The 25,277-nt window shown below is 41.5% G+C and overlaps 1 protein-coding gene across 7 annotated transcripts in view; it reads right to left on the reverse strand.

Annotated features, from left to right (window-relative positions):
* The window catches only part of fat1a (FAT atypical cadherin 1a), a 107,991-nt gene that overhangs the window by 60,365 nt on the left and 22,349 nt on the right, over positions 1-25,277 (reverse strand). For all 7 annotated transcript variants that reach the window (XR_013792768.1, XR_013792769.1, XM_079554133.1 and 4 more), the window contains exon 4: positions 6,449-6,510. Coding sequence is in view for 5 of the 7 variants with exons in the window: in XM_079554133.1 (XP_079410259.1) it covers positions 6,449-6,510 (62 nt within the window). In the remaining 2 variants the exon portion in view is untranslated. The remainder of the gene's footprint in view (positions 1-6,448; positions 6,511-25,277) is intronic.

Here is a 25,277-nt window from a genome sequence, read left to right on the forward strand (position 1 = left end):
TTTTTTTTTTTTTCTATTGATGTTTATTGCGCACATGACACTTTTTAGCGTAAGTTAAAGCGTGTCCAGATGCCTGCTGGGGCGCAGTTTGTGCATGTGCACCTATAAAGTTCTACATACAGTAAATACTATGAAGAGAAGTGGCGCCAAGGCTGCGATCGCACGCGTTTAAAGTGCTATTAAGCCCCACTGCTTTAACTAAAATGTCAAGTGGCGTCCTTAATGTAAATATAGACTGTAATAACACACCCTAAAAGCTTGTAATGTATTTCAACAAGATCATTTGATATGTGATAGAAGTAATGATTAGCTACATCCGAATAGCGAAATACTTGTGATATCGCTATACAACTGTACAAGGCCGAACTCATAGCCAGCGTGCCAGGGGCCGGGACAGGTGCCAGCCGCCAGATGTGATGGTTCTATTCACTTCTCCTTGGCTTCGGTAATGATCTCTTTACAGTCCCAGTGCTGGCTCCAAAGCATGTCCTGGCATGTCCCACGGCTGCTATTTACCCACCCTCCCTCCTTCCTGTGCCTCTGCCTCTCATCCTGCCGCTAGAGCCCACACTCCCACTGCCATGAGGAGCACTATAGGATTCATGAGTGTAATGAGAGCTGAATCTATGGGATCTCTTTCTGTCAAAGCCGTTCCAAAGACTGGCTCATTTTCATACAGTATTGATCTGACACAAAATAAAGCCAGAAAATCCATATTATTCCATAAGTAACTGCTGAGGGATACAAGTTTTCATCTAAACTCGCTGTGCGACAGGTTTTTACCCTTTGATGTGGGTGTATTTTTTCATGCAAACAGCTTTTACTTAGGTTGCCTGTTGCTGTTTTGTTTGTGTTTGTTAAAAATGGTTAAAAAACGAAATGCGGCAAATGTATTTATGCATGCAATGATTTTCAGCCACAACAATCAGGCCTTTAAGACTGATTTACAACAGAACATTAAAATTTTTAGATAAAACATCTGTCAGAATGCACCATTGTGGAGTATTGCAGAAGTTAAACGTTGAAACTTAACTTTGAAAATGTTGTTAAATTCTGTAACTTAAAATGAATGTATAAATGTCTGCACAGCCAAGCCCCGATGTTCTCAGACGGCTCATAGTTCCACTTCGAGCTGCTAATGGAAATGTGAAAGTACCCGTTAGAAAAAAGACCTTTGGACAGTCAGCTTTTACTGTCCAGGGTGCTAAACTTTGGAACTCTTTGCCTCCTGAGCTGAAACAGGACTTAGATCTGGGGGCTTTTAAAAATGAACTAAAGCGTATTTTAAAAAGAGATCAAGTCTGCCATCATTTTTAGTTTGCACTCAATGCACTTCCTTTGTGTAATGTCAGAATGAATCAATTAATGTTGCTGTAAATGTATTTTTTGTACTTTCTGTGTGCATTTGAAAAGCCCTTCTAGGGACAGACATTGCAAATTAGCCTTGGCTATAAATGTTGTAGTGTGGTACATGTTCATTGTTCACACATGTCCCTATCAAATAAATGAATAAATAAATAAATAAAAAGTTACACGGCCATTCAAAAGCTCTGATTCGGTCAAGCACGTCACATCGCTAGCTCGGGCTTTTCTCACATTCCCCCGCTGCCCACAACTCCCCGTTTGTGTCTCGCGCAGACACACGACTCTTCCCTGCCCCCACCCGTCTCATCATAAAAGCCGCAGACCTCCTGGGCTTCCCACCCTCCGCCTCCTTTTGGCGTTTGGTGCAAACAATGCTGACACAGCTCCCACCCTAATTGATCCACATGTTCCACATGGCCCCACACATGTTCAGGTGCTTCCTCCACAACAAGCTCACGCAAAACCGGAAAAGAAGGGTAAATTAAACAGACAAGGATTGTTCCCAAAGTATCAATACACCGATACCAGGGCTGAGTTGTGAAAGGAGCAACTCAGCAACCTAAAGCCAAGTAATCGGTGGCAAATGTGTACTGTTACGGAAAGAGGAGTTCAAAGCATATCACACAAACTCAATGATACAAACTGTAAGCTCTGCACAATAGCCTAGGGTAGTGATTCTCAAACTTTGCACGCCTCATAAAGTATTTGATCTCCCAAGTTCCATAAGGCCTCCATCAAGATCAAATCAAGACTAAACCAGGCATTGAAATGGGCTAAAAAAAAGACCTAAATTGGTGTAAACTATGTCTAAACTGCTTGTAAACCATATATATTAACTAGAAAAACACCTAACAAATGAATTACACAACTGCAGATGACCTGAAGATGACCACCACACACCACGATTTCAAATCACATCAAGTGTTCACAACAAAGTGTTCATAACAACATATTACTGATTTACAAACAGTTAGGAAACCAGCAATGACTCAGAAATAAACAGTGAAATAGAAAAACAAATGTAAAGGCTGAACGAACAGTCAGCAGTGAAGCAGCAGATGCACTAAAAGTTACCCTGGGTGTCAGTCGTCCTTAGACCCTCCTTCATGGCAAGGAAAAAAATCAAAAACCCAGTGGGAAAAAGAGAAACCTCGAGGAGAGCCACACTGAAGGAGAGGATGTCTTTCACAACTCTTTACCTTCTTTCATACGATGCCTTAAGTCACCAACTGTAAAAGCACTGTTGCATTAGGAAGCCATACCATCAAGCTGTGCACAAATTTAAAAGCAGGTACGTACAAATCAAAGATTGTTTTTATGTTCCAGTGGCATTTCTGCAGTTCAGCAGTGCCGGTTGAAGTGTTGTTGCATTGGAAGGTGAAAAAGTGCGACTCCTGATTATGTTCGGATGTGCTGTGTCTGAGCAAGGCCAGGCCGTGGGCTTTAAGGGCCTGCGCTGCCCCACAAATGTGACGAGCAATAAAGAGCTTCCTGTCTGATTCCTAATGACCGCAGAGCAGCACTCGCAAACTCCTTGTGTTTCCATGGCGATGCTGCTTGTGCTCGACTGCGCACACTATCTCCTTATTTGGGTCAAAAGTGACTTAATTTGACCTTCCCTTCAGGCTGGACAGAGTGACCTTAAAACAATATCATGAGTAATTGAAGTTCTAGTCTTGTTAGCCGTTAATACAGCACAGCGCGGTCCCCATCTGCACTTTCCTTAACGTTTCTGGTTCTTGAAAAAAAAAAAACAATTTAAAGCTAATATATCTTAACATTGGATTCATTTCATTTGTTGACTTTCATTTGTTTCTTATTTAACCTCTGTTTTTCATTTATAAAACGCTGTTCCAACAGAGCGGTTTCACTTAAATTGGCTCCTGAATTGATCTGTTGTATTCAGCTTTTAGTTCAATTGAGGCTTGTTTATAAACTCCAGACTGTCTAGTTCTTGTTGAACCTCAGCTAATGCTAGTCGGGTAGACACTGAAACTCACGAAAAACTCCAAAAAACATTGCGTGTACGAATACTTTTTAAGTGCCAAGAAAAGGCTCAAGACTCAAGAGCACGTTTGCATTGATCCTTCTTCACTACTGTGCTGCTCTGCCCCTCATCAAGAGTCCCGAGCCTTCACAGCCACACTCGCTACTTCTGTCTCCCGAGACTTCATTACCCATAAACCCTTGCAAATTACGAGTGAAGCGGCCGTGAGTCGCTCAAGCTGCCATCCGCCTCCACCCAAAAGTGGGGAGTGTGCAACTGTAGTCGAGGATCAAAGTCACCATCTGGATTTACCCAACTGTTCTGTTCTGGGTTTGCTGCAGTTGGTCAGGTCGAGGCTCAGCAACACTATGTGCTCAAAGAAGGAAATCATCTGAGTGCTTGGACATCCTGAATGACCAGGTTATTCCTTCAATGGTGATGGCACGGGCATGTTCCAAGATGACAAGAACGTTCAAGAAGCTTGAGGCATCATTTTCACACATGGATTGGCCACAAGAGTCCAGATCTTAGCCCCACTGACAATCTTTGGGATGTGCTGGAGAGGGCTTTGTGCAGTGGTCACACTCTCCCATCATCAATACAAGATCTTGGTGAAAATTGAAGCAACACTGGATCTTTTGACATTACAAAAGCTTATTGAAAGAAAGCCACAGCGAATGAGTGCTGTAATCAAAGCTAAAGGTGTGCGATCTTTTTTTAATGCCGCCTTTTTGTTGTTTTGGTCAGACAGTTTCTTTTATTTGTACATGGTCTGTGAAAAGATGGAGATGTACAAGTTACTGAATATGCAAGCAGCAGCGCCAAGGGAAAAGAAAGCGAGTCACGAAGTTCTTAAACTAACCACCCTAAAATCCAAATGAGCTTTAGCTTAACTTCGCACTTTAAGGATTTACAACATTTGACTACTGCAAGACAGTTCCTTCTCTAACAGAAGGCAGAATTCCAGAAGAACATACAAATACGTTTTGAAACTTTCTTTCTATGCTTAAATGCAGTTTGTGGAGTGTCTGAAGTATTACTAATGCAGAACACTTGTTTGTTTGTGAGTGATTATTAAACTCTACAAAGCAAAGCGTGGCTAAGGGCTCTACTGAAAGTGGGACTGTGGAATTCAGATTAACATTGAGCATACCGCGTTTACTTACTGGTGTTTAGTCCTTTTGTTGAATTATTAAACGTCTGGAGGCTGTGACAAATGAAGCGCATTCATGAGCTAAGACTAGGCTTTCGCAGACACAAAGGCTTTGAATTAGGCACCAACCTTGCAATTGCCCAGCTCTTAACCACATGTTCAAAGTAGCAATTGAGTATCTGCAGCCAACAGCTAAAGAGGGCTGTCTGGGAACCTTCACTTCTCATCAGCCGACTCTTGGAAAGATTCACACTCTTTTCTGGAGTTCATTTCCCGAGACTTAACCGGCCATTAGCGGCGTTGATGTGAATGCTTTGAAATGCCAAAAAGGTTGAAATGTTGAAACTGGACATAATGAGGATGAAAGGGAACGAAAAAGGTAACGACAGTTAAACACTTTGGGCCTGATTTGTGAATATTGGGCTACAAGGTTCTGCAAACAAAATATCGTGTCTCTGGTGTCTCTTTTGTGGATAAATCCAACTAATCCAGCAAATTAGACTGCAACAAATGTCTTATAAAGCATTTGGATAGTCTTTGTTTAGCAGTTAACACACTGCCTGACCCCCCAAAAAATAGTCGCCACCTGGATTTACCAAACTCTAATGATCTTTGGCTACTATAGTTGGTCAGGTCTCGGTTCAGCAACACTATGTGCCCAAAGATCAGCTGAACATTCTGAATGACCAGGTTATTCCATCAACGGATTTCTTCTTCCAAGATGACAATGCCAGGATTCATGGGGATCACGTTGCAAAAGAGTGGTTCAAGAAGCATGGATTGGCCACCACAGAGTCCCATTGACAATCTTTGGGATTGTCTTGGCGAAAAGTTAAAAATTAATGCAACACTAGATCTAGGGGGGGTTATTAACTTTCACTCAAATGGTATTGTTCCTATATGTTTAAAATGTGCACTGTGATATGATTGGGCAATTTTATGTCGACCTGATATTCTTCTTTATTCAAAAGCTACATTTTCAAAATATTACATATTTGAAATAAATGAATTCTATTCAAAACTATTTCGGCTACATTGCTATTTATTTTCTAATTTTACATTGCGTGTGTTAAGTGACTGCTAGCTTTTGAGCTGTGTGTGAATGTGTTTCCTGTAGGACTTCTGTAATCACTAATATCCGTTAGACATATAGCAAATGACAAAGTGAGGGCTAAGTTGATCATCTCCACTGTTCTTCTTATGTTGTTATTATATCCCCTTCGACGCAGTGCTGCACAAAAACGTGTGAATGATGAAGGCCGGTCCGACGCCATATGTAACAACATTCGCCCGCCTCCTGATGATCGCTCAATTGTGCAAACGCTAACAATAATTAAAAGGCATCCAATCTGCTCCCTGTCAGCGCCGGAAACACAATTAAGAGAGCCATTATCAGCTTGGCCCTGTGGTAGAGCACATAAAAAAAAAAAGAAGAAGAAAGAAGGAAGGGAGAGAGGGCGGGAGGGAATTGTCAGGAGAGTGAAGCTCAATTAAAAGCCACAAGTTTAGACATTGGCTCAGTGTTTGACAGCAGCTTCCTGTCCTGGCTTGCTCCTTCTAAGAGCTGGAACAGTGGGAAAGAACAAAGGCGCAGTCACCGGGATCTCCCTCCCCTTCAGGAAATCAATACACGGAGAAAATGCTCCTCCTGCACACACAGCCCCGCGCTTGTTTTTGTTGGCGATCTCTGGCCCCCGTCCAATAACGGCTCAGGGATCAGAGGGAAAAGACCGTTCCGTCCTCTCTCCACCCCCCCCCACCAACTCAGGAAGTGCCGGGTTTGACCTTGGGTTGGAACAGGTTTGAACTGCTTCGGTTTTTGGCAGAAAGCACAGACGCTCACATTGAGTCTCTTTTCTTTTCTTTTTTTTCTTCCCCCTTTTTTTTTTTTTTTGGAGGGCAGATTCTTGCAGCAGCAACAAAAAAAAGAAAAAAAAGTTTACCTCAAGAATGTGCTCGTCCTGTTGCTCCCGGTCCAGCCTCCTCGAAGTTGTGGTGACCAGGCCTGGAAAAAAAACAACAAAGTGGAATAAAGTCTAAGAAATATCTTTTTAGGCTCACTTTTTTTTTTACTGGAAGTCGGGGTCGGGAGATGATTTAAAGACACCCCTGCCCCCAACTAATTCAACAACATCGACAAACTTGAAAAAGCCATGGCAGCCAATAGCCTTTCGTACAACCGTGCTCACACAAGATGGGTGAGGTTTCTTGCCAAAGGACATGTCCGCAATATGTAGTTTTTGATTCGGATGGGGTTAAATGACTACTTGTTTGGATAAGCATGGCAGGGAAATGGGTCGCTTATTGCTAATGCAGATCTACCCCTGCTTTTGTGGATTCACTTTTCGGATGTTTCTCATGAAAACACCACATGCTCCTGCCGGCATCAAAGTCCGTCATTGTTTCGGAATCTCAAAACATTTTGGCCTTACAATCTCCGGCAACGCTCTGTACAGTCTCGCATAATAGTCTTCGGCTTCAAAGTTGGGAATGCCTATACATGGAGACCAGCCATCGCTTTATTATCCCGGCAAACAAAAGAGCCTACGGAAACACGTGTGATTAATGGGACCTACAACCCCCCTTTCCCCCCTCCAAGTCCCATGACATAATCTGAATTCCCCTGCTTATCTCATCCCGTACCTATGAGCGAGAGTGTGCACCTGGAAAACTACTCTTCCTGCTGAGACAAAAGGGGGCGGCTTAATGCATGGGGAATGTCACAGGGGTGCGCAAATGAAGAGCCGGGGTTGCTGCGCTGGCCCCCGACACTGTGCTTTCATTTTTGACACAGGCTAGACAAATGACCAGCCCGTACATGTAAGGTGATTTCAAATAGATGTGCTGTTTTATACCAGCTTTAAAACGTTCCAGGAGTAGATTGAGGGGGATGTGACCCTATGTGTCAAAACCCCATCATGTAGTGCACATATAAGGATCATTTATTCATGTCAGTTGTACAAAGATTGAACAAGGGGTTGTGTTTTATGCAATTCGCTGTAATGATGCTTTTATATGTAGATTAGTTTTCTGAATCAGTGGAGACATTGCCAGGGCAAAACTCATTCCATTGCTTTTGGTGCTTTGTACTTGACAAATATGAGAAATAAATAAACTTCAACTAATGTTTTACTTTACTGACAACATATAAAGTTAGGTGCAGGATATTTTTAATTCCATCCAGAAAATTACTGACATATATATATATAAGGGAAAAAATGTGTTGCAACTTTTCATTCATTATATAACTTAATGTGGAATTTTGTGTGTAAAATAAAGATTTGTATTGATTTGTATTATATCTGAATAATGAATAGACCCAGGTTTAACTGTTTAAAAGTTTATTCCGTTGACGTTTAATATTTTTTTCAGTATCTTATTATGTCTTTTAAGAGACTAGATGCAAGTTGGTCATTTTATGCTCACTACTGCCACCTCAGGTCTTACGTGTTACTGCAGTCTCTATATTAAGCTTGTGCATGACGGCTTACAACTTTTTTGAGTGACAGTGCAGGATTTTAGAGGCAGTTGTGGTGAACAGGTCTTGGCTCATTCTACACATTAGGACATGGCTGGAACATGTAGGGGGAGGAAAATAGTTTTCAATTTTTTAAAATTGAAAACTACAGCAATGGGGGGGGGGGGGGGGGGGGGGGGGGGGTCTGAAAAGATCCTCCAGAAACCTTCAAATTCTTGAAAAGTACAACTATAAGATATTTGGTGTTTGCGTTAATTTTGTAGATAATTCTATGGACAAATGGTGAATCAGTACAATATACTTTCACAACTCATGAATTTGGCCCAAAAAAATAGAAAACGGTTTTGCCTGTAGTGTTTTTTGAAGAATGTAAAAGCAGCCTATCTGAGTAATTTGCACGTTTGTCTGTTAAACTTGCCAAATCAGAGCCCAATATAGCGCGGTATGTGTGCTTAGCTCCTCCGAGTAAGGTTGCTATTAAATTGACTTGGAACTTGGTCGAAGAAAATGAGCTCGTTCTTGGATTCACGGCCAAAGACAGTTATTACCGAGAACACTGACATGAGTCACACACTTCTCTATTAAACTAGACAGATTTGTCTTATTTACTAATGATTCCAAAGCCTAATAGTGTGTTGCTGCTATCGAGAGTAATCCGATCGCCCGGAGCAATGCAACCATTTTTCAATTAAGTGTCCAGCCTCTATTGATTTTAGAGAAAACTGCTTATCTGGTTTTCTTCAGAAGCTGCCAAAACACACTGCAGACTACAGCGTCTTTTTTTTTTTAGCTCTATCATTAGCTTTAAGCATTTTCATTGATGCCTTCTTGACATAATTCACAAAGGAGACTTTATAAACCCAGACTTCAACACCAATAAAAAATACAACAAAGGCTCCCCGCTCGAGTTACCGTCTGATCCGATATTCCGTCAGCTGCGCAAACAAGACGGGACAACCGGGGAGAAAATGAGGGGAGCGTTTTGCTGTATGGCCGCGCTATATGCAACTTCGCGTTCTCACTCCCACTGTAATTGCTACTTAGCGGAGACGCTGAGTGTAGAGTAGGCCAAGCCAAGTCCGACCGCACCAGAGCTGTCTGCCTGCCACACTGCGCCTGATTAGCATAAAGCCAAGGATTTCCGAAACCCCAAAAGCCATCAGTGGCGCATACATATGGCCGCCGCGCCGGGAATAGCAGGCCACAACTTAAAGGCTCCTGAAATAGTCGTCCCTCTGCACTGCAATTGAGGCGAAGGAGCGAGCGAGCGGGGGAGATTTTACAGCCGCCCCTTTAAAACCCCCCCCTTTTTTTTATATGCGCAGCTTCTTAGGCTTTATTTAATCTTCACAGTGAGGGGCCTGAGATACGGATACTGATGCTCTGACGGATACCACCAAAGAACAATCGCTTCGTATCTCAGCCTTGACATTTTCCAAAAGTGCGAGGGAAAGCTGTTCAATTTTGCACAAAAGGAGAAAAAAAGAACCCCGCTGTCGGGGGTTTCAAGCCTTTCCGGAGATTATTTCCCCGCACCTTTCCAATACGTTCTTATTCATGCCACTCTTGCCACACAGATTTGAAAAAATGACCAATTTCAAGTGCCGGAAGCCGTGAAAGCAGCCCTAAAACATCACCAGGCTTGTGGTGAACATCAATAACAGCTAGTATAAATGTGTTAGCGTCATGTTGACTTCATTGATATCAGAAAAGATTGGCCTCCTCGTTTCCGTCAGTCTTCCCCAGGGCAGTGATGGCTTCAGAAGCTTAGGACCTCTGAGTCTGAGGAGTGAATGAGTGATGCAATGTCATGATTTTAGGTATCTAATATGGCTGGGAGGATATGCTATTTCAACGCCCAGATATTTCATCTTTGAGATTCTATGCATTGATCATACTTAGACTTTTGTAATATTTCCACTTAACAGAGGAATGTAGGGAAATGTTGTTATTGAAAAATCAACAGACAACTTTTGGCCTTACAGAAATTGTTAAACCTGCAGTGGAGCGTGTTTTGGACATATTTTTGTTGATCTTATGGAGCAGTAAAAGCAAAGCAGTGCCAAAATCTTCAAATAGCTAAATGAACATTTTGTGACTGCCAGAATCAAATTTAGTCACATTTTAGGCCTTACTTTTGGCACAGGTATTCAGGTATCTAGGTATGACGACACAGTGGGGCCAATGCAATGCAAAAAGTCAGTTTACAAAAGTTATGTTCAGTTGAAAAGTGCCTTCAGTGCTGCCCTGTCCTGTTCTGACAGAATTCCAACCCACATTTTGGCCACTATTGTCTGTGAGAAACAGAGGAACACTGTGACCTTGTAATGGTTAATGTCAATGAAGCATTCTGACACTTGTACCACAACCTACAACCAACATAATGTCCCAGCCAAAGCATCGAAGTTATTATTTTCCGTCATAAACGATGTGTCCAATTCTATGTTGTTTGGGAATTCCACATTTTCAGCTTCAATCAAATCCCGCACAAACTTTAAGACACAGTATCATCTGGCAGGCTGTAGATCATTCGCTTTGCCTATCGAGCTCTGATCCATGTTGAGAGGAAGGAAGGCACTACCTATCACTGCCCACAGGGGAGCCTAAACCCATTATCATCCATCAGCTTCTTCCTGGCTAACGCACTTGAAAAATTAGCCTGCACACTCCGTTATGATGAGCCTCCGCAGAATTATCAACCGGGATGCTAATAACCTCAGCCTCCAACTGTGCCTGTGTACTTTCTTTGCTGATGAGGAAGTGGAAGCTCAGGAGAAGGTTTTTGATTACGCCTATGCTAGTATTTATAACTACACTAAAATAGTAACATGAATAGTCCAATAGCTTATGCAAGAATCCAATGCTGTAGAATGGACAACAGGGTGAGCACGTTTTCCATACATTTAGAAGATGGTTATTTTGTTCATTTCAAAGGATATTGTTCAACCTAACATATTCCAGCCTTTACGATCTGCTAATTGTGACCGTTCAAATTGCAATTTTCAGTTTGGGAATGAATCCTGGAGTCCTACACGGATATATTTTCAGCAAAAATCATCAGCCAAACCTCCATGTCATTTAATCAGCGCCATCCAAATCCGGCGCAGCATGGGAACCAACATTTGCATGAGCTGGCCTTTAGCACAGGCCCACACTAGGAATTTAAATTTAGGACGGGTAATGCCATGCACACACAATCAAAAGAAAATTGACTACGTGCCGGGGACAAAAGGGAAAGCAAAAAATGCTATTTGTTCAACAGTGCGCACACAGATGTGAGGGGCTGTTGACGTTTGTGCAGAAATCTTCATGATAATGGGAAAATACACTTTAGAGATTGTATGTGGCAGTGCAGGTGGAAAGATCCTGATCGTTTATGAATGAAAGCATATTTGTAACCTTAACAAAAATGTTTATTATGTTTACCATAATTTCTTACAATTAACCAACCATGAGCTTTTACAATCGTGTGAATAGTAAAACTGGTTAATCGTGATATCCCTATGGCTGAGTGGCTAGCACTTGCAACAAGTTCCCCGGTTGGTTTCCCTGGCCAGACGCAACCTTTTGTGTGGACTTTGCAACTCTGGTCTCTCTGATGAACCCAAAACATGCACACAAGCCTCACACCTCAACAAAGCCTGGGAATACAAACAAAAATCCCATATATAAAAGAGAAACTTACCGTAATTGAAAGATACAGTCAAGAAAATTCCTGATGAGCTATATTTTTGTACCGTTTTCGCTAACTAACGAGTCGGAATTTCCAGACTAAGTTGCGCAGCAGGCAACACTGAACCAACCAACCTTTCCACAGCAGGGAGCCCACGCCTCCTGCCAAACTGTGCCATATGAAACGCATCGCGAATGCAAAACACTCTTCAATTATCAGCCACATCCTTCGCTGTGCACTGGCATCACAATGTTCATCTCAGCAGTCGTACGGCGAGTGGGCGTGTTGACAGATTTGGCATCTCCTTGACTAAACTTTCTCAACCAGAAACCGACTTTTCTCTCTCTCTCTCTAAACTTTTAAAGAGATTCTGGGGCAAAAATATATATATATCAAGAGATGTATAAAATGTGTGCTAGTAGTTTGTTTTATTTTTGTGGTTGAGTAAAGCTTGTTTGATTTGCCGTTTGGTGGTCTGAAAAGGCTGTGTTTTTTCCGCGTGTTCCATTTTTGTCGGTGGAGATGCCAGGCTGCTGCCAGATCTCTGACCGTGGGACTAGCCACCCACGTTAATATCGAGTGGTGATATCAGTGTGAGAAAAAATAAATCGCAAAACACCCTGAGCAGAAAAAAGAATATATATCCAAATGTTTCGAAAGTCCAAACTGAATTCGAACTCAAAGTGAATGCATCTATAGTTTGGTTTTGTTTGGCCTTGGGTGTATTGTGGAAAATAAATGTAAACAGATTATGTCGAACAACGTTCAGTTTTCTTAATATAGTGAACTTGGTGAGTTTGCTGTGGACAAGGCATTTTGACACACCTTGCCTTTTTCATATAGAATACTATAACTTTGTCCAACTTCGCCATTCATATAGTTGGTCAAGACTTCTTTGACTTAATGCAGTTATCATATGCCATACCAAGATGGGGCAAGAACTGCTTCATACCCATATTAGAATTTATTTTCTAAAGTACAAACAACGGGCCGTGGACAGTGGATAGAATAGCGAGTTGCGAATGAGTTAAAAGATCAGAGGTTTAAAGCAACTGAGCAACTTAAAGCAGTACTAGGTAACTCATGCCCCTAGAGGCCATAAGCACCATTGCAGGTGTCGTAGCATGCTGCGTTTTTTTACTCATTAATTGTCCGTGAGAGTAAATACTACGCTGACAGAAAAGACAAAGGGAGATATTGTACATCCAATTACACAACGGAGATAATTTTTTTCACTCAAACTTGGCTGTAAATACTGTTTAAAGTGGCGCTAGCCTGCAGTTAGCTTTGCCTGTTAGCCTGTTAGCTTCTTCTTTGTGATTACATTAGTGTGTATTGGTGGCTCCGACCCGGTGCAGGCAAAGTTGCAATTGTGGTTTTCTGGCCAGAGACACCAGGGGGAGATGAGAGACCCCCCCAATCATCCCATCAACACTTGTATTAACCCCAGAGGGTATACTGAGAGGATTTATTAAGATAAACAAGTTACTTAGTACTGCTTTAGACAGGTATTTCACCTCTGATGTGTATAAGAATGTTTGGGCTCCATGACTTGTTTGTAGTCATATTTTTCATAGCTTTGTTTCAGCATGGCATTGGCCTACTTTTGGTCTAGGTTGGTTGGTTGGTTGGTTGCTTGGTTGGTTGGTTAGTTGGTTGGCTGGTTGCTTGGTTGGTTGATTGGCTGGTTGGTTGGTTAGTTGGTTGGTTGGTATTACTGAACTTCGCTTGACTAAAACCATCATATCCAAACCAATCGTTAATCGAAACAGAGTCACCATTCCCGACGTTCATGCCGCCCTACACTCATGCACGCATACACACAAAGAAGCCATCCTCAGGCGTGGGCTGAGCTGGGCCCATAGTAATTATAGCCATGCAGTCTTGAGAGGCAGAGGAAAAACAACAGCGAAAGCAGCAATGGCACTCTCAATCAGGTCCCCGAGCGGCCCAGTCGTCGCACTCAAAAATGGCGAGACCTGAGGGGAGTTGGGGACTGATCCGAGAGTCGCGTTGGTCTCCTTCGAACCCTGGTATTGCAGAGTGATTAGCAGTCTTGAGAGTGGCACACATACCGCATTTACGTGACACACATTTAGCCGTGACTCCAGACAATGTGGAATGCAGTGGGAGTCGGCGACAGCTAAAGCGTCGCTGCTGTTTCAAAGTCCTTGAAGCTTCTTAAGATTGGAAAAAAACATGTGGAGAAGCTCTTGTTTGGAGAGCAATTTGAAAATTGGGGGGAATGAGCTGAGCAGCAAGGCAAGTGTTGTGTGCTTGAGAGCTTTATGAATAAACTTAATCTCATTAGGAGTTGAGGGTCTACATCTTAAAGCCTGGAGCAATGGGGAAGCAATTATTTGTTGAAAAAGAAATCTATTGAATGTGTTAGATGCAAATATGGATGATAAAACTTAAAAATTCAATAGCAAGAGGTCAATATGGTTGGCAGCCATTTGAAAAACGTTTTGACAGAGTAAGACAACTATTTAAAAGCAAGTGCTGTCAAGGCAATCACGGCAATACATTTATGGGGGGTAAAATTGCATCTTTTTTAATACTTTGCTGAGAAAGATAATGATGAAGGTCTAAATCTGTGGTATAAAAGAACATTTTCAATTATTGTTTGCACAAACTCATTTGCACTTTATATTTTCTACTGCCTAATTTGTATTTCATGTCGCTGTTAATTTGTATTGTATTGTAGCATAACAAAAAACTACAACATTGTGTTCGGTGATACTGACGAAACAATAAATGTACGACATATTGCCCTGCTCCGAGCTCAATCTTGGGGGAATTTTCAAAATGAGAGTGAGGTGACTGGCCCAACATGGGATTTGTTTGTCCGTGCCTTTGTAGCGCCGCAGCGTAAAAGGATACCCCGGCTCACTCGTCTCGCTTTGTTGTGAACAAATTACACAATGAAAGGTTTAGAAGCTAACGCTATATGCATTTCTATTTGCAGGCTTTTGACTCCCATTTTGAACCCTTTGTGGTAGCGGGTCTAAAGGCATTTCACTGGTAAGCATTGTTTACGTTGGGATTGAGATATCTCAGCACCTCACAGCTGCAGGGCTTATTGCTCAGTGCGCCGGGGGAAGCAGGCGATTGCTATTTCTATTGCTTTAGAACAGGGTTTGTTTGTGTGTCAAGCATGCCCCGCCAACACGCACATCGAGGAACCATGGTGGTTACCGCAGCATGCATTTATATGGAGAAGTGAGAAGATGACTTGTAGAATGAACGGAAAGAAAGCGCGTATATATTATCCAGCACCGAGTGTATGGAGCGATGAGCGCACTGACTGTGATGATAAATCATACTTTCTTTTCTCAAATGTGCATTAAACAGGCTAAGCAGTCAATCCAAGATAAAGCGGAAGATCTCGTATTTTAAATTGATGTCTACGGGTTTGCTCTGGAGGCATTGTCTGCAGCGGAGTCAGTGATGGACTGGAGATGTGTAAAAGATTGTGTATAAATGATGATTTTATACTGGAAGTTGGGACACGTTATAGCGTTTTACAATATGTTCTGTCATGCAAATTTCAACCAAAAATGCTGCAAGTGAAAATTTTGCTCTCGTGTCATACACCAGTATAATGTGCTCTTGATTCATAAATTGCAATATATATACAATATACAATATACAATATTTTGCATTGAAGAGTTTGTTCTCCGTATTATGTATTGCATCTTAGCAACACTGGAATTGAATGTAAAAAACATACCTTTGAAGCCCCAGGGCACTTCCACTAGACTAATACATATTAATAGATATTAAAAAAAGCAAAACCAATATCAGCGGCTCACATTAAGGCGTGCAGTAGATCATTTTGGCATATAGCTGGCTGTGTCACAATATCTTCTTTTGCTAATATTAGATAAAGACCCTGGCGCACAGACAAAACTTTAATATCTGTCAAAACAAGTTCAGAATGTGCCAGTGCATTAAATTTACATGAACAATAGTGTCAGTGCGGAGCGGCTAATACGTAGTTCCATTGAGTGGAGGCAGCTCGGAGGGGTTCACTTGAGGAGGTGAGCTGGGCCTAATCACATTTTGATGTGCACCAACAGGAGCGACCTGGTCCATTAAACAGAGCCGTCTGCAGTGCCGCCACATTAACCTCAGGCCAGGAAGGTTTAAGTGATAAAAAGTCATTAAATATAAAACAATGTGCACCGTGGGCTGACGGGGCACACACATCACAAAGTCATGGAGAGTGTTCTTGGAGTTCAATTAACTTTAAAAGAGGACAATGGAATGAACTAGGAAGGTTAATTTTCTACTGAATAGATGCAAAAGAGCATTATGTATTTGCTATGTATGAAAAAACAACAACACACAAATAAACCGCTATGTTCTTAGCTATTTTAAACCATCTTAAAAGCCAGATTGATACTACAATGCAAATAACACCGACACATTAAAGGACATATCATGCAAAACTGAGCTTTTTTGAGCTTTAAACCATGCTATAATGTTGTGCCTAAGACATACCTGGAGCCTTATTTTACTACATTCAAGCAGTTTGTTTTGTGTTTTGTGTAAACCACGCAATAAATCGAAACTGAAGGGAAGTTATTCGTACAGCTGCCTGCTCCCCGTCAAAGTCTTCACCAGCTCTTTTGCCTGAATTTCATTGTTACTATTTAATTCTTATGGAAACAAAATTTCACATTATAATATGTGAAATACCAATGCTGAGGCACCCAACATAATGTTTATGAAATGATGTTTATTAACCTACATGTTTAAGAAATGATATTTATTAACCTATATGTTTATAAAATGTTTATTAACCCTATATGTTTATACAATGTTTACTAGCTGAGACCCGGCCTTCGGCCGGGCCTCGCTAGTCTCCACATGTGATATTCTGAGATTGTGAGTGATTACAAAGAAATGTCCAACCCGTCACACAGTTCAGCTGTAGACCAGTGGTTCCCAACCCATTCCAAAAACTATGGCCACTATAAATGAGTAAAAGAAGGAAGGCAAAATGTTTTTTCAAACAAACTGCAATTGGAGTGTTTGATGCACCCGTGCTCCTTTCTTATAAACTACGACAATGTTTGTGCTAAACTCGGGGAACAGGATTCAAGAGACAGTGGAATAATTATGGATAAATATTAGGGGCTCAGCTCTAACAGTTTGGTTCACGGTGCAGGACCCGTGGTTTGGTGCATCACGGTAGTGTACAATCAAACAAATAATGAGTAGGTTTTGAACTGAAATAGCCTAATGATCGTTGTTAGACAGTATTTATAACCTTACAATAAAATTGGCAATGCTTTCAAAGCTGCTTTAGAAGGAAATGTACCTCTGGGGTGACAATACGTGAAAGCCAAATAGAAAACAAATGCACAGCAGCAAAGGAAAAAAAAAAGAAAAAAAAACTACGCAGTGCAGGCCATGCGCTCGTTAAGTGTTTGTTTCATTTTCGCTTTTACGCACACGGAGGACAAAGCAGTCGGAGCAGCGCGTTTGATTAGAGGCTCGTGTTTGAGCAGGTTTTGGGCACGCACACACACACATACACACACGCACACACACGCACACATACCCCTGTTTGGATGCGCACGCGCACACATACACACGTACGCACACACACGCACACATCGCCTGGATGCGCGCGCACACACACACATACACACACGCACGAACACACACACACACACGCACACACACATCGCCCTGTGTGGATGCGCGCACACGCACGGCAGTGAGATCTCGTGCACTCGCGTTTTAGTGACAGCGGGTTTTCCTCGGACAGCAGCACCGCGTTCCCAAACGGTCTCCCATCCCAGTTCTAACCAGGCACTTCCCTGCTTAGCTTCAAAGTCGGTATGGGAAATAAACATGGCGGCGCCCAGGCGGCGGCCATTGAGATAGCGTTTTCTATAATAGATTAGCCCTATATGTTCATGAAATCATGTTTATTAACCCTTTATGTTTATGAAATCATGTTTGTTAATCTATATGTTTATGAAATCATATTTATTAGCCCTATAAGTTCATGAAATCATGTTTATTAGCCCTATAAGTTCATGAAATCATGTTTATTAGCCCTATATTTATGAACAATGTTTATTAGCCCTATATACTGTATGTTTATGGAATAATGTTTATTAAACCTATATGTTTGTCCACTTTAATGTCGATCTGGAATGGCCCCTGTTTGAACTGTTCAGGAAGAACACGGGTTTCTGCATCTGTGGCTGATGGATCATGAACACATTGTTTAAGCCAATCACAGCCAGGTCTTAAAATGTAGCTAAACCAGAAAACTCCAAAGCAATTGAATGTGTAATTTTTTTAGTTTATTTTTTTGTGAGTGTGTGTTTGTAAGTGTGAAGCGGCATACATCGTGTTTTTCCAATGTCGTTGTGTTGTTAATTAGCGGTGAACCCCATCCAATGAGGGTAATATTGCCACACTATAGGACCAAACCACCAGTGGATTTTAGTCCAAACATGTCAGCTCGAGTCTATCAAGATAGATTTTGTTCATTTTACAACAATCCAGTTTGCAGTGCAAGGTTAATTGCCCACTGCCACAGGGTAGGAATAGCCATTGCTGTGAGTCGTTGAAGCAGGAAGGGCATGTGACATAGAAATCTGCTGTGGCAACCCTTTAATTCACTTCATTATTGCTTTATTTTTTTAATTTTCTTATTACTTCTTATCAGAGTAAATTTTAGCAACAATAGTAACAGACTCGATTTGGTGCAATTATTACTACTGCATTAATCTCAACTACTTTATATGTACTGTGATCTTCTAAATGTCTAAACGAAAACGGTGTCATAAATCTGAACTTAACAAGATTACACAGGAAGAACTTAGAATTAATGTGTTTTCCTGGCATCTCCCTGGAGTGCTGCGACCATTGTTTTCTCCCCAACTCGGCGGAAACGCAAGGAAGTCGTTGAAAGTAAAGCGCTTCCTATCTCACTTCCTCGGATAATGGCCGGGCTCTTGGCGAAACGCTGATAACACTGGCACCCAGGGGTTTTTCACCGCCAAACAAAGAAGACGTCACTCAAAACAGGTAGATCATTTGCTGCACCAAACAGCTTTAGTTTAGTTTACCTTCCAAGTTGAGAGTGACAGAGAGCTAGAGAGAAGAAATTGCACACACTGTAGAAACAGGAGTGAGGCATCCAAACACGCAAAAGCATTACCCAAGGCAAAGTGGGTGTGTTCAAGCGGTTAAGACTTTGGATTTGGGCCAAGTTCTACGGGAACACAATATGAGCCTGTAGGAGCATGCTTTTGTTATGTTTAACCACCTGGTGATACGATGAGTGCGTCAAGATTAGATCATATTAATGATCTGGGGTAACATTGTTAATCTTTACCATTAACAATCACAAAGTTACATTTGGGTCACTTATATTACACCATTAAACAAAAACTGGACTTATTTTTAACGTGAGACACTGGGGTTTTGCTGGATGGGGAGCGAAATATTTGACATCTTCTTAAAGTAGTACTAAAGTAGTACTAAATAACTCTTGCCCCAACTCACTAGCACAAATGCAGGTGTCGTAGCAAGTTACGATTTTTTTACTTATTAATTGTCTTGGAGAGTAAATACTACGCTGACAGGAAAGGCGAAGGGAGAGAGGGATACTGAACATCCAATTATACAATGGAAATATTTTTTTTCACTCAAACTTGGCTGTAAATACTGTTTAAAGTGGCGTTAGCCCACAGCTAGCTTTGCCCGTTATCATGTTAGCTTCTTCGTGATTCCATTAGTGTGTATTGGTGGCTCCGGTCCGGTGGCAGTCAAGTTGCAAACATGGTTTTCTGGCCAGAGACACCAGGGGGAGATGAAAGACCCTCCAATCATCCCATAAACACTTGTATTACCCCCACAGAGACTTCGAAAAGGATTTATTAAGGTTAACACGTTACTTAGTACTGCTTTAAAGAAAAGTTGTTCTACAGAAAATCTACATTGTGTTATTGTCATTTCTATTTGCGTATGTGTTAAAAGTAGCAAAATTTGTAGTTCCGAGGTTAACTCTCTCTTCATTGAGGCACTTATTGACTGACTTGGGCTGTAGGCTAGGGTTTTTTCTTCTTTATTTTGACAATTACTATGGTTAAAATTACAATTACTTATGATTAGGAACTCAAAAGACATATCATTTATCATTTTCATCATGTTCAAAGTTTAACACTGCATATCCAGACATAATTGATTATAAGCAAAACAAAATTAGACATATTGCAAAGAACTAAAACATACTTGCAACTCAATTACGACTACAGCGGTAGAAAGGAAAAGTTTTAATTGAACACAATACTTGGTGCCATTTAATTAAAACAGCAAGGACCTTAAATCCACTAACTCCAGCTGAATGGGAATTGAGTTTGGAGTGCATTCATTTACTAAAACAGACAGTAAACAATTGGAGTTCTTGCAGCTCAAACAAACAGCCCAGTGCTTGTTTTTTTTTCTCTTAATTGTGTTGACCAGACTATTTGACAGAATTAAAAGTGTTTCTGTGTGAATCACCTATTAAACCTTAAATAATGAAACCTTACACTGTAAGTTCAGAATAAAGCTGTAGGCGTTGGCCATGCTGCACCTGTTTGCCCATATGACACGTTCATGTGCTGATAAGAGAGTTTCCGTTCAAAGTCTAATAGATATCACTCTTGTTTTACAATTTGAGAAAAATGAATCACTGTGTAATAAAGAAGTGTTCAGTCTCCCACAGAAAAGGTGGGCACCTCAAGTCAGGAACCTCACATGAACCGGCGCAGAGCCCTGTCATCTCTTCTAACAAAAAGAAAATACTCCTTGACAGCAAGTGGGCAGAGCGTCTCCTGGGTTTCATCTGGTGAAGCACATTTATATCTTTTCGTTAACATTTTTAGCACTTTAGCTGTCAAGAATTCCTACAACTACATTGAGTGTCTAATCTTAACGTTCATAATATATGGCCAAATATAAAAAGTGGGCAGTGGTGTAACTAATATTCTGGGAGACCGCGATATGAACTGAACTGATAAGAAAAGGCGAAAGGCCACTGCGTCAACCCAGACACAACCCAGAACAGATGAAAACTTGAACAACCCTACACAAATATAAATAATATAAATCTTATACGCTGTTAGTGTTCAATCAACGAGTCAATACAGTCATCACTGCCTCTATCAATGTCATCGATTGTTGTTTTCAATACCTTGGATACATAGAAAAATCCAGACTGGCTGGCGTGACTGTTCTTTATTTCCTGTGCCCTTATATGGTCATCTCTTCTGGGGCCATAAACTGCTGCCGTACAGACCTGTCACCAGATCATATTGGTGTCATCAGTTAAGTGCTTCAATTTTCCTCTCATCTCGCTGCGTGACCACATAAAGAAAATACATTTTATCCACAACAAAAAAACAACAACTGCTGAATCCCTAAACAATGCAGTCCATATTCTCGGGCTAGATCCAACCGGATCCGCCCACGCACACAACGCTAGGGTTATCTTCAAAAGCTAATATTCAAATGCAGCCATCCCGTATGGTTAGAGTAAACATAAATTCATTTCCAGCTGACTAGCACAATATCCAGGCAATATAACTGTGCCTCATCTCTCTCTTTCTTCTTCAATCCCCTTCAAAAAAAAAAAAAAAAAGCGCTGCCTGCATCAAGCCGTTAAGTTCTAAGCTAGCAGATGTCGGGGCTGCAATGGTGTCGGCGGGAGAGAAGAGCTGGCCTTGCACTTTAATGACAAACTCGAGCCGGGGCCCAAACAGCGGGACTTGTTTACTTGGCAGAAATAAAGTAGGCCTAAGCTTTTCATCCCGGGCCTCTACCGACCCAATGTGGCTGGGCGTGCGAGAAAAAAGGGGGCGGACGGAGCCACCCAAGGCGTCAAGCGCGGACTTCGTTCGAAACTTTGAAGATGGACTCGGCTTGGGGGCGGGGGGAACGCAAGGCTCACCGACGTCCAATGGTCGAAGGCTGTAAGGTAGTTAGCTTAAAACTACACAGTGCCAAAAGCCGCACACAAAACATAGGCCTTAGCTAGCGTCCTTTTTTTCCCCCCTCTTCTAACCCTTCATAAAGCTTTGTGGGGATGCCAAGACGAGGCCCAATGCTTCCAGTGTAATTTTGAAACGTGTAATTACAGAGGCTTGCGTGTTGTAAATTTAAACATTCTCAAAAACTTGCAATATGTGGCAAGAAAGCCGTATTTCGATGATAAAGTTATAAAATATCACATGCATGTTCATAAATCTTTTGAAGTTGTTTAGTCTTAATATTTAAAGCTATTAACTAACAAGGTTTTTAGTCATTGCGTGGAATGCCCACAGGTATCAACTAAAATCTAATTTGCAAATGTTGAAGTAGAATGTGTGTAAATCAGTGCCCAAAAAGACAAATTGAAGAACATATTCCACAGCAAAACTGAAGTGTTAAAAGGTGTTAAAAAGTTGCTCCCTTGTCAAAAGCGTACCTGCACTGAAGTAGTATTTTGCATCACTCACACAGTCTTGCGTAACTGTTGCCTTAACTTATTTCCTCTTCTAAAATGCAAAAGCACTCTGAGGTGTATTTCTGGGATTATGTTGCGCGATAGATCGAATCAGAAAGTTTTCTCTGCATTTTGAAGTCCATGAATCATCGACAGGGATGTTCTGTACTCAAACTTCATTCATCACGGTGAGTTTTTTAATGTTCAATTCCCCAGGATGTCAGCAGAGGGTGCTTCAACTAAACTTTGAGACGCAAACCAACACAACCCTTTGTTCAGAACAAAATGTAAAAAGTAAATATCCATATACTGATATGGATTATTAAATCAATGGAAATATTGTGATTAGAGTTCGACCGATATTTCGGCCTGCCAATATATCGGGCTGATGTTTGGGGATTTTACAATATCAGCCGTTCTAGTACCGATAAAAGCCGATATCTCCAGGACCGAAAGGGAGACTTCCCAAAGCCAGGGAGAATTCCATCGCTGAGTTAGTTTGAACCTTGTATTTTTGAATGCCGCTCAAAATGCTGCAGCTAGCAAACGTATGCTAAAGCTAATCGCAGCACGCTAATGCTAACGGCAAGTAATCAAAGCTGGGACAGAAACTATGATTGAATCACCTTAAGTAATACAATAAAATTGGCAGCTGCTGGAGTGGGTATATCGGCATCCCCAAAAATCGGCATCGGCATCAGCCTTAAAAACCCCTCATTGGTCGACCTCTAATTGTGACACCATAATAATCATGACGAGTATGACAATGATTGCAGGTTGTCCGGGTATTTAAGAGTTGATTTTTTTTTTGCACAATAAAAGGATCATTTGTGGATCCTCTGCTTTATAAAGAAAGTATAGCCATGTCAGCTCCGTCTCTGCTTTCTGCACAGACGCTCTGCATAATTCACTGTCTTTACTGTAGTCACTTGATTTCCTGTGCCCAGTCCTCTCAAGCTTCCCTTCAAAAACTGGGAGCAAGAAAAAAAAAAAAGAAAAAAAATCAAAGCGCGATGATTTAATGAAGTTGTCTTTGTCCGAGGCAAGTCTTTGTTGGACCTGCCACGTGGGGCTCTGGAGTCCCTGTGATAAAAGTTTCAACATGTTTTGGTATGCATGAATGCCTCTTATCCTTATGCCTCACTGTCCTCTGGCTGTAGAAGAAGACTCTTTTTTTTCCCCCTTTGTACATTCAGATACCGCCTGTTCATTCTGCTGTGGCGGTTCTGCTCGCATGGGACTTGACCGTAAAGCTTAACAAACATAGTAATCCTCAAAGAAGGAAATATTTACTTCAAGTATGTAGGGTAAGAACAAGCGTGTTATGTGCTGTGAGCTTAGCATGGAAACGGACAGAGAGAATGTCACTTAGTTCAAGTTTGCCTACTTTGCGTGAACGCTCCATTCCATCGTTCATTCACATAGAAATACAAAAATATAGTTGTCAAAAAGAAGAGCAAGGTTTGTTTTCCCTGCTGCTCCAGGTCTGTCTGCGTTGGTTAAGAGTACGCACGCTTTTGGGAAGATAATAAAATGAGGACCTTGCGCAGACAAAACATGCTGCTAAAAATTGGCCCTGCATACCTTCAGCTACCCTTCTCCTCGCGGTTTATTTGTTCTATCTTTTCCTGTCCGCTGGGAAGTACCCGACATGGGTCCTAGCCATGTTCGGGGGTGGGTGGGGGCATGCTACATGATGCGGGTCCTTATTTGGGCATAAAAATTCACATTGCTTGTTCTAACTAAAATAACTCGCAGTTTTGTTGATGGGGCTACCTTGGGAAACAGGACCACACACGTCAGCGTCGACAAATTGGAGCAACTGCCTCTGCAACAGCATTCCACATTTGGGTTAAATGAGCGTTAAAAGGCAGTCTGTGGGCTCGGTAAGCAAAAGTATGTCTGTAAACGGCATTGTTTAAAGACACAGTGCGTATTATTGTTGGTATCTAAAGAATTGGCAAGAAAGCAGGGAACTAATTTCAAATAAACGCTGTAATTAATGCGCGAGATATGTGAATTTTGTATTGCACGTCCGTACATGACATAATCAAGACCTCTTTCTCTGTTTGAGCTGTGAGAATGTGTGGTGTAACAGTGGCTGTTTACTGTAAATACTACAGGATCAGTGTTAGACCATTCTTAAAGCTCACGGCAAAAAGTTTCTGAAGTAGAAATAACTCGGATTTAGGACAAGCAGTGGATCACGATGAAAGTACATGCCGCTTTTCAAATGTCCTACATGTTTTGTTGGGGGGATTTGGCCATTATGGTGAGGAAAACAAGTGGAAAACAAGAAAACAAGTGGTTACGTGTTTTGTTCAAAGGTATCTTGAGTTGAAATGGTCTATTTAATTGGTTCTCAAATATTTCACACCAAGTACCACCTAAGAAACTATTTTAGAGCTTTTTCATTCAGCGCAGCTTAAGCCTATACGGTGTATGCAGCTTCATTCTACTTGCTTTATTCTACTTTGTACTTGTAGTGTTTCCATTAAAATTAGCATTCTGTAGTTCAGGGAGTGAACCAAGGCTAAGATTAGAAGAAACTTTTAACTGAATCCATACGCCTTGGTTTTCGTAGCTTCCCTAATAGTCTATTTTACTTCTGGCCTCAAAATAACATCATTTATTCACAGCGGGTGACATGATCTTGTCTCATTTTGTAACCATCGCAAATCTTCACAGAGCAAATTTACTGGCAATATCAAACAAAAAAGCCGAGTGCCGCACTACATCTGAATATCTGTGTGCATACAGAAAAATCTCTGCCGAAACAGGGAACATCACTTTGCACCTATTAAACGTCTCTCTCTACCATTCAACTGAAGCAGGTCTGCGCTGGCAACTTTAAAAGAACCCAATGAAATATTCATTGTCACACCATTTCCAGGGTGCGCTATGAGAACTCACTTTGGAGTGTTAGAGTGGAAAAAGCCCCTGTAGGCTTAGCCCACTCTTATGCTGAATAAAAACACTGCGTTCACAGGAGCCAGTGACCAACGCTATCAAACAGTGGCCTTCAGTCTCTTTACGGCGACCTTTACAGAAGGCAATGGTTAATCCAGTCGACATGTGTGGCAGGTTTATTGTGAGTTCCCTGACTGGTGCAGTGCAAAT

The sequence above is a fragment of the Gobius niger genome, assembly GCF_951799975.1.
Source record: "Gobius niger genome assembly, chromosome: 3".
Taxonomy (NCBI): domain Eukaryota; kingdom Metazoa; phylum Chordata; class Actinopteri; order Gobiiformes; family Gobiidae; genus Gobius; species Gobius niger.